The sequence below is a fragment of the Delphinus delphis genome, chromosome 19 (genome assembly GCF_949987515.2).
Source record: "Delphinus delphis chromosome 19, mDelDel1.2, whole genome shotgun sequence".
Lineage (NCBI taxonomy): Eukaryota > Metazoa > Chordata > Mammalia > Artiodactyla > Delphinidae > Delphinus > Delphinus delphis.
The window spans coordinates 43,887,914-43,898,282 of NC_082701.1; the positions used below are offsets into that span (position 1 = coordinate 43,887,914).

Below are 10,369 nucleotides of genomic sequence, written 5' to 3' on the forward strand. Positions count from 1 at the left end.
TTTTGCCTAATGCCCACAGGTAGTAAAATGGCAGAGTCAAGATTGCCACCCATACTACCGACTACTGCATTCTCCTCTCGCTTGAAACCCGTCTGTGTGGGAAATTAGCTACTGGAGGTGGGATTGATTTTTGGAAACAGCCTAAAGTTAAGTATTCAGAGTTACAGGGTTTTTTTTAATATAATTTTTTTAAACGTTATTAATTTATTTTATTTTTGGCTGCCTTGGGTCTCTTGCTGCGTGCGGGCTTTTCTCTAGTTGAGGTGAGCGGGGGCTACTCTTCGTTGCGGCTCACGGGCTTCTTATTGGGTGGCCTCTCGTTGCAGAGCACGGGCTCTAGGTGCGCAGGCTTCAGTAGTTGTGGCACTCAGGCTCAGCAGTTGTGGCTCGTGGGCTCTAGAGCGCAGGCTCAGTAGTTGTGGCACATGGGCTTAATTGCTCCACGGCATATGGGATCTTCCTGGACCAGGGCTCAAACCCGTGTCCCCTGCATTGGCAGGCGGATTCTCAACCACTGCGCCACGAGGGAAGTCCCCAGAGTTAGTTTATGATGAAGTATGTTCCTTTGAACGCTCACGGCACCTTATTTACACTCTTAAGTCATAATGAATTTGGAAAAGGCAATAACCCAGAGAGGAAAAACTATAATGTTACGAACTTCGGGGCCCTCAGGGGATGGGCTCTTCTAGAACTGTGTTGTCCAGTACCATAGCCACTAGCCACATGTGGCTATTGAGCACTTCAAATGTGGCTAGTCCAAATTGAGATGTATTATAGATGTAAAATACAAACTAGATTTCGAAGACTTCGTATGAAAAAAGAAAAGAATAAAATATCTTATTTTAAATATTGATTGCATGTTGAAATGATATTTTAGATACATTGGGTTAAATAAAATACATTAAATTAATTTCATCTGTTTCTTTTTACCTAATTTTTAATGGGGCTACTAGCAAATTTTAAATTACTTATGAGGCTTACATTATTTCTGTTGGACAACACCGCTTTAGAAACATAATGGTGCAACCTAAAGACGCTAGAGAGAACAGTTGCTTGACTGGAAAACTGGGAGAAAGACAACAGAACACAGACTTGAGCCTGGGATTCCCCCAGACTTAGCAGAGGGAATCCCAAGGTATATGTACTTCTGGTCAATCAAAAAGGTCCAACAAATAAAACAAGGGTGAAAGGGGCAGAAAAACCAAGACAGAAAACTCTTAAGTGCCAGTAGTAAAAGCTTGTATTATATAAAGTGTGACTTGGAATGCTTAGTCCTTGTTGCAGTTGGTATGTCAGATGCCAGGTGAGTAACCAAAGAGATATAGTGCTTCCAGCAGCAAATTAGGAGGGATATGGAGGGTAGACGAGAGGGACAATACTATTGTAAATAGGCAACATAAGCAGAATTAGTTTGTTGGTGTTGTTTTGCATGAATTTTTTTTGTGGGGGAGGCCATGCTCCATGACTTGCGGGCTCTCAGTTCCCCAACCAGGGATTGCACTCAGGCCACGGAGACGAAAGTGCCAAATCCTAACTAACCACTCGATCACTAGGGAACTCCCTGCATGATATTTTTCATTTGGCGTTTTTCAAATTACAAAAAATAAGAGATGCTCGTTGTAGCAAGTGAAACAATACAATGCAAAGACATATTAAAGGCACAGCCTCCCCCATCCATTCTACCTGCCTGAGGTAACGAATAGTGTGTATGCCTTTATAAAAACATATGCAGGGAATTTCCTGGTGGTCCAGTGGTTAGGACTCGGCACTTTCACTGTCATGGGCCCGGGGTTCGATCCCTGGTCAGGGAACTAAGATCCCACAAGCCATGCGGCCAAAAATCAACAACAACAACATATGTATACACACACGCAAGGATTTTGTTTGTTTTTATTTACACACGCTTTTTTTTTACCCAAATTAATTGACGTGCAGACTGGGGTCTCTGGGATTGAGAGCTAGTGCCTTTTTTTTCCTCTTCTCATTACATTTGCATTACTCCCCTCTCCCTCCCAGGTTCTCTTTTTCATTCTCTCTCTCTCTCTCTCTCTTGCACACACACACACACACACACACACACACACACACACACACGCGGAGGGGAAGTAAGCATTGAGTCGTCTACAGAAATGGCATCATTTCTTACACTTCTGCATTTTTTTCCCACTCAATGTCTTGTATTGAGCCTTCTAAGTCAACTGATATAGATCTAATTAACTCATTCATCACTTCATATTCCATGTCCTTTTTAAAAAAATAGGTTATTTCTCTTTTCTAATTTGTAAGAGTTCTGTATTTAGACATTAACTGCCATCACATTGCAAATATTTTTCTTTAGATCTATTTTTTGTCCATTGACTTTATTAATGGTATCTTTGGCTATACAAAGATAAAACATTTATGAGGTTAAGATGTTATCTTTCCTTTCAAAGCATCTGGACTTCTCATCTTGATTGATTCATTCATCTTTTATGTAAATGTTTTCTTTTTTTTAATTTTTAAAATTTTTATTTTTGGCTGTGTTGGGTCTTCATTGCTGCGCGCAGGATTTCTCTGGTTGCGGGCGAGCAGGGGCTACTCTTCATTGCCGTGCGCAGGCTTCTCATTGCAGAAGCTTCTCTTGTTGCAGAGCGCAGACTCTAGGCGTGCGGGCTTCAGTAGTTGTGGCACGTGGGCTCAGTAGTTGTGGCACAGGACTCAGTAGTTGTGGCACGCGAGCTCTAGAGCACAGGCTCAGTAGTTGTGGTGCACAGGCTTAGTTGCTCCGTGGCATGTGGGATCTTCGCGGACCAGGGATCGAACCCGTGTCCCCTGCATTGGCAGGCGGATTCTTAACCACTGGGCCACCAGGGAAGTTCCGCGCCCCCCCCCCCCCGCCCTGCTTTATAAGGAAACCAATCATATTGGATTATGGATTAGGGCCCACCCATAAGACCTCATTTTAACTTAATTACACCTGTAAAGACCCTATCTCCAAATACCATGACATTCTGAAGTACAGGGGTTAGGATTTCAGCATATCAATGGGGAGGGGGCACAATTCAGCCTGTAACAGGGGCTAATAATACAGTGAATATGATTTTATTCAATTTTTCAAAAAAGCTTTGACAAGACTTTTACATTGAAGACTCTATTTAAAGAAGTAAACCAAGGAATTGAGATTACCAGTTTGTTAAATCAATGAACAAGTGAACAAATGAACTGGTCAATATATGATAAAGTAACTTAGGTTAGAGGTAAGAAACAATGAGTAGAACTAAAAGGACACTCTTCTAAAAGAAGAATATAAGGTTTGGTGTTAAGACTTAATTTTTTTTTTAATAAAGTATAGTTGGTTTACAGTGTTGTTTCAGGTGTACAGCTAAGTCATTCAGGTATATATATATATGTGTGTATATATAAAATCTTTTTCAGGTTCTTTTCCATTATAGGTTATTACAAGACTTTCAATATAGTTCCCTGTGCTATACAGTAGGTCCTTGTTATTTATAAGACTAATCTTAAATTCTTAGAAAAGATAGAAGGGAGTACAGAGCAAAATATCCATACTTAAAAGTGTATCTGATTTCTTCTAGGTAATGAAAAATCAAAATGTAGGGCTAAACTTAAAAGATCATTTCAGGTTGTATATAAAACAAATTTTTTTTAATGAATTTCATGTGAATAAGTAGAAGGTATTTATTTTTAGGTCAGTGATTCCGAATGGGGGTGGAGGGTGGCAGGAAAGAATGCCTTCAAGGGAAGAGCATATCAAAACTGGGGTAGGTGTGGGGTGGAGGCAGTGCTTTTTCAAATTATACTTTGTGAAACTTTTTCTGTCACTGCCTCCACTCTACCCTGAGAAACACTGCTGTAAGCACCACTGATTGAAGAGAGTATGTTAAAAATGTCCTCATTTGATAAGAAATGATTCAAACTACACTTACATGATCCTGGTCTCTAAGCTATCTAACATGACCCAGGAAAGGGACCCTAGTGACATTATGTTAACCATGTCCTAAAGACCTTAAACCAATATGCTGCTGTGACCAGAGAGGCTATATAATGTTGGGCGATCTGAACATTAATTAACACTGGGCCAGACACACAGTATCATAAAATCATCTGCATCTGCCCTTTGAAGAAGCATCACAGAAATCTGAAACCTATCTCCCACAATGAAGAACCAGTGGTTGTATACATTAGGAAACTAGGTCCAGAGAGTTAAAATGACTTGTATAAAGACACCGAAATATTTATTGGTGAGTCTAGGCACCAGGTCTCCTAAATTCCAATCTAATACTTTTTTTTTTTTTTTTTTTTGCGGTACACGAGCCTCTCACTGCTGTGGCCTCTCCCGTTGCAGAGCACAGGCTCCGGACGCGCAGGCTCAGCGGCCATGACTCACGGGCCCAGCCACCAGGGAAGCCCCAATCTAATACTCTTAACTACTATTTTAGAAGCCATTGATTCCCATTTCTAGTATTCAGTATTGTTTTTTTGTTTATTTTAATTATTTATTTTTTGGCGTGTTGGGTCTTTGTTGCTGTGCACGGGCTTTCTCTAGTTGCAGTGAGCAGGGGCTACTCTTTGTTGCGGTGCACAGGCTTCTCATTGTCGTGGCTTCTCTTGTTGCGGAGCATGGGCTCTAGGCACGCAGGCTTCAGTAGTTGTGGCACGTGGGCTCAGTAGTTGTGGCTTGTGGGCTCTAGAGCGCAGGCTCAGTAGTTGTGGCGCACAGGCTTAGTTGCTCCGCGGCATGTGGGATCTTCCCGGGCCAGGGCTCGAACCTGTGTCCCTCGCATTGGCAGGCAAACTCTTAACCACTGCGCCACCAGGGAAGCCCCCAGTATTGGTTTTTATCCAATGTGGCAGTTCTGGTCATTACAACTTTAAAAATATGTAATAAAGCCTAAAAAGTCTCTAAAGAGAAACAAGTGAGATAGTCAAAAGGATCAAGGATACATTCATTTATTTATTTATATCTCAACTTCATTCTAAAAGGCTTACAAAGATGGAGATAATCTAGTAAGATGTAAAAAAAAAAGGACTAAAACAGAAAAATGAGAAGAGAATAAGGAAAGTAAAGGTCAAAAAGGAAGATGATGGAACCAAGAATGTGGCTAGCATACAAAACATAACATGAGGTCCTAAACACTTGCTGGAAGTGGGCCACAAACTGGGCTCTAAGTGGTCTAGCATCAATATGAAAAGAAAAATAGAGTCAGTTGAATATTTACTGTCTTTAAGGTAAAAACCAACCAGCAATTCAGGAAAAGAATAACTGGGTTCAGAGAAAATTTCTTCCATGCATCCTTATATAGAACATTATGAATTATAATGATAAACACCCTTTGCAGTATCCACAGCAATTAAATTTCATAGGGATTTTCATATGGATTGCCAAAGTACAATTCAGAAAAAGCAGTTCTGCAGAGGCCAATAAAATGCCAGCTATGTACAGGGCAAATCTGGCTTAATCCAGGGACAAAATTAATAAATAGTACTCAGAATACTTCCCAGACTCTCTTTGGTTTGGAAAGAGATCAGATATAACTGAAGAATAACGAAAATGAAACTTTTAAGAAGTTGGTTTAAGAAAAATGAAAAGAAGTCACAAAGGCCAGAAATGTATACAGATTTAAGGTCCAGATGATTTTCCTAAAGGAAAAGGTTCTTGAGTTACATCTCTGATCTTAATCATGCCTCTTAATCCCTTGGTTTGCCCATCACCAACTGAAACCTGGGCCATCTAGGGAAGTGATCAGTTTAAGAATCCTTGTGTCCTTCAAAGAGGTTTTATTTTGGAAAAAATGTGTATAGCTATTCCAATTACCCCCTAGAGAAGACATTTAACCCACTCATGTTTCACTTCTTATTCTCTTCCTCACAGTAGGCTATTAGATTCACTTTTTAAATTTTTAAAAGTTAGACTGACTTTGAGCCCCCAGATCATATGTTTTACCTGCATATTTAGGGGTTGAAACAAATACCAGCTTTTGAGAACTCTGAAAAACATTCATACTGCTTCTGACAAGCCTATTAAACACATAAATAGCAGCACCTTGGGAACCCATGAAATGCTGTTATTGCTCACAAAAGGAAACATGGCACAGAAACAAGGAGAAGGAAAAGTGGAATAAAATTCTGGCTAAAAACTGCGGGGTATAAACACTGGAGAAATGAAACAAAGGAAAAGGTCCACACTCTGATCTGAGATGTTGAATTGAGAGATGGGTTGTATGATGGGGTAAGGACTAGGGCATTGTGACTACCAACCACAGAATGCCCAGTGTGAACTCTGGTCCAACACCTAGAGGAACAGAATGATAAGAGGCTACAGCGTAAAAACAAACTGAATCATCAAGGTGGTCACACTGAATTGGCAGCAGAGGAGGTCCTCAGGTTCCCAGATGAGCCCCAACTACAGTAGAGGAGCTCAAGCCAGGCTGGGGTGCACCAGGAAGGACTCCAGATTACAGTCAAAGTCCTTGAAGAACGTGGACTCCGATGATGGACTGAGCTGGGTAGCTTGTGTCTCCATGACAAAGTTCACTGGATGCTTCTGTAGGAGCTCTGGGTCAAAGGCCACACCCCGAAAGAAAGGGTGGACCTGGAAGTGATGCAAATAACGTAGACGGTGGAGGGGATTCTGGCATAACAGCTGAAGAGAAATAGAGCATGAAGGATGAGAGACTGGGATAGGAAAGGGACTGAATAGAGAAGCTGGAAAAGGAGAAAGAAGTTCATGGATCTGTGGAGGGCAGGGAGAAGAACCCAAAAGAGTAGAGGATATGTAAAAGTGGGAGAAACAGGCTAATCTGGGGGCAAAGGTAGGAATAAAGTAGTAGTAGTGGTAAGAGAGCAGCACTAGCCCACTCTCTCAGAAGTGACCTGCTGTGGATGGGGATGAGCTTTGGAGGACCAGGAACTCGAATAAAATTTGAAGTGTTGGTTAGAAGGCAAGTAGTGAGGTAGTACTTGATCAAGTTGGAATCCCCCCTTAATAATTAATCAGAGGAATGGGGGGTATCACTTCAGTGATAGGGAAAGAAGTGAATGGTTTTTGTAGTCAAGAAGGAAAGTCATGCCCACCCTTACCTCATGGAGCAGGAGTGAGAGCCCCTGGTTAAGAGAAGCTGGGATCACAGAGTCATAGTGGGTCACACTTGCCAACATGGCCACATGATCTCTCTCTGCGGGCACTGGGAACTGAGTTAAGGGGTGGGAAGGTGTCATTGCTTAGTAAAAATAAGGCAAGGCTTCCCAAGGTGGCCTTTCTTCCCACCGCAGGGCAACTCCTATCTTCTCTGCCCAACATCACTACCATTCTCTCACCTTTCCAGTTGACAGAGAGAAAAGCAAGACACCCAGGGACCACCAATCAGCAGCATGGTTGTAAGGCCCTCCACTCAGGACCTCTGGGGCTACGGATATGAAAGATACTTGTCACTGATATCTGTTGGCTATCCTCCTGCCCAATGCTTACCCACCAGCTTTAGCTTCTCTCTCACCCATGTACTGAAGAGTGCCACAGATAGTATAGGCTCGGGTTCCTTGGGGCAGGTGGCGGGACAGGCCAAAGTCTGTCAGTTTCAGATGGCCTGTGAAAAGCAAGCCATCAGCACCACTCTGTTCCAACCGTCATCAGCCATGACTTACTTCCAAACTGAGGTACCTCTCATTCTGGGACTAGGAAAAGAAAAGGACTTACCTCGTTCATCCAGAAGGATATTCTCCATCTGAAAAATCACAGGTGAGAAGTTATTCATCCCCTTCCTTTCAGTCCTCTTTCATCATGTATACTATACCCCCCAGCTGAAGAAGATGCCCTAGCTCAGCATCCAAGTCTATACTTGGAGGGCCCTTGCCCAAATCCTTAACACCCATGAGGGCCCCAAGGTCAACTGTTCTCAGCAACTCCTCCCGCCTTCTTGGACCTGTTGGAACATCTTACTGAAGTCCCTCCTTAAACAAAAAGAAAAAGCATTTAACTACCTTCACATCTCGATGGATGATGCCGAAGTCATGGAGATAGCCTGTGGATGACAGCAAGCGTGGGGTGTGTGCTGAGGCTCTCCTGTCCTTCCAATTTCCCTGATAGCTCCCACCTCATTCCTATCCCTGTTCTTTGACCTCCAGAGTTAATATCAATTCTCTTCTGCCTCCCTCCCTTCTTAATTCTTCCCTCATTTCTATTACCACTCCTGTTTCACTTACACAGCACCAGGATCAGCTCAGCAGCAAAGAGGCGGATGGAAGCCTCACTAAAGCAGCCAACAGCGGACCACAGGGAGTACAGATCTGTGCTGCAGTAGCTACACACTGCAAAGTAACAGAAGTCTAGGCAGTATTCGGGGGCTACTATGCCTGGGCTCAAGGCATCGTATGCCTCCTGCCCAAACTGATGCCACCTGCTGTTCCCTCTCCCTCTGGGAGAGAGAAGTACTATGAAAAGGGGAACAGAGCAAAGGCAGAACAAGGCAAAGGGATGGGTAATCTCAGGTGGGGAGTATGGTAGAAGGACCCCTGGGAATGAGGAGAGAATCCAGTCACTCACTCATGAAGAGGTGCCGTTTTCCCTGCCAGCTGTCCCCCAAACTGTGTACAAAAGGATGGTTGATCTGTCGCTATGGACAAGAAAACAGGAAGTTAGGATCAGGGTCATTGAGGATCAAGGCAGCCAAGAAGTCAGGATTTACCTTGTTGTGCAGAAAGGGCGCTGTTGCCCCACCTCTCAGTACAGGTTGCCTGCCTGGTAATCCCAGTACTAAGGAACACACTGGACATGCTGGAGAGATTTCCCTGGCAGGACCTAGAATTACTCTACTGATAGCTACTTTTCCTGGGATCTCTTGGTTGAAGCAGAGGGAGGGGTCAGAGTCAGGAAAAGCAGGACAGTTGGACAAGAAAGGTGCTTTCTCCGCCTGTGGTTTGGTTCTTCCTAGGATCCTTTCCAGGGCTCTGTGCATACCTGGATGCTGACCTCCTCTTTGCACTGCCTCAGGTTGTCCCTCTGTAGGACCTTTACCTTGGGCACCACCTATAAAAGGAGAGGAGTGATGACTCCTAGTGGGGAATAGTGTATTAAATTGTTTATTCCTCCTAACCTTTCTGGAATAAAGATTGGAGGCAGGGACTAGAGAATAATGTGGAAGAGTATCTAGGTCCCTACCTTCACCACAAATACTGCTTTCTGGCCACAGTCTAGCACCTTGAGGACAGTTCCAAAGGAGCCTTTAGCCACAAGGCCTAAAATCTGTACAGAGAAGTGGAGAACAGGGCAGTTGAGACTGATTGTTTCTAGATTTCTCCCCAAGACTGAGACCCCTTCCAGGGATTCCACTGACCTACCTTCAGCTGCTGATGCCCCCTAAGGGGCCTAATAGGAAACTCCGGCAGAAAGAGGTTGATGAACTGAGGCACTGGCCACTCAGGCAGAGGCTTCTCTACTAGCAGTGGGGCTGGCTCCAGGGGCTCCTGGTGCAGGAACTGATGCCCCTGTAGTCCCCACAGCAACTCTTTCAGACCTGACCTGGTGGTCCCCACACCTGGCCAGAGGCTCTTCTAGCCTCGGACCCAGGGGGACCCAGGGGCCCTGGATGTTGCCACCCTGCTGAGAACCAAGGAAGCAACTAAACCTGCTGCCCCTGGGGCATTACAGGTTCTGCCCATTTAGCAGGCACTCCCTCAAATCTCAACCCTAGAGATGTAAATTTGAACCCCAGGCAAAATTGCTACTGTCCTTGCTTCACGCCAAGGTCTGGATTTCCTGCACACAATTAAAATCCTCTAGGAAAGTAATACTTGGATATTTTCCCGATAAGGCATCAGAGATTCAGTACTGCACCTACCATAAATACTTTGATGGTAACACCTCCCTGCCCCACCCCCACAGTGGACAACACTGTTATTACCAGTTCCCAGGCCTCAAGCTCATGCCTTTCACCTCCCCTAAACAAGCTGCCAGAGCCCCACACCCTACCTTATGAGGAGCAGCCATCTGGGCATGTTGCCCCTTCCGACAACTCACTGCTCCCATCCCCAAGCCTCTGCGCCTCCTCTCTCCCGCTAAATCTGCTGTCCCAGTTACATAAGCAGTTCCTCCCCTGATGCTGCATTACACATGAGCCCCGCCTCTTTCCCTTGTTGTTCATGACTAGAGATGCAAATGATGCAGCCAAACCTCACCCTTATCCCCAAATGCTATCGCCCCTGGTTAAGAATGGCTTATAGCCAGGACTAAAATGTGCAGAGACCTATCAGCCTGGGACCAATGTCACGTCAGAGCTGGGAAGTATCTGTGACACAGCTTCAGGCAGGAGGGAAGAAGCCACCCTCATTAGGGTGGCAGCTAGGTGTCTTGGACTGATGGGGAGAAAAGGATATA

The 10,369-nt window shown here is 44.3% G+C and overlaps 1 protein-coding gene across 1 annotated transcript; it reads right to left on the reverse strand.

The window, feature by feature from the left end:
- Positions 1-4,457: 4,457 nt before the first annotated feature.
- Positions 4,458-10,369, reverse strand: RSKR (ribosomal protein S6 kinase related). Its single transcript, XM_059997616.1, is given in 13 exon segments — positions 4,458-6,643; positions 7,081-7,191; positions 7,318-7,406; positions 7,494-7,583; positions 7,694-7,721; positions 7,978-8,018; positions 8,200-8,304; positions 8,540-8,609; positions 8,954-9,022; positions 9,155-9,238; positions 9,334-9,564; positions 9,566-9,595; positions 9,965-10,369. Coding segments are annotated over 13 exon segments (1,230 nt in total). The 5' UTR covers positions 10,022-10,369; the 3' UTR covers positions 4,458-6,418.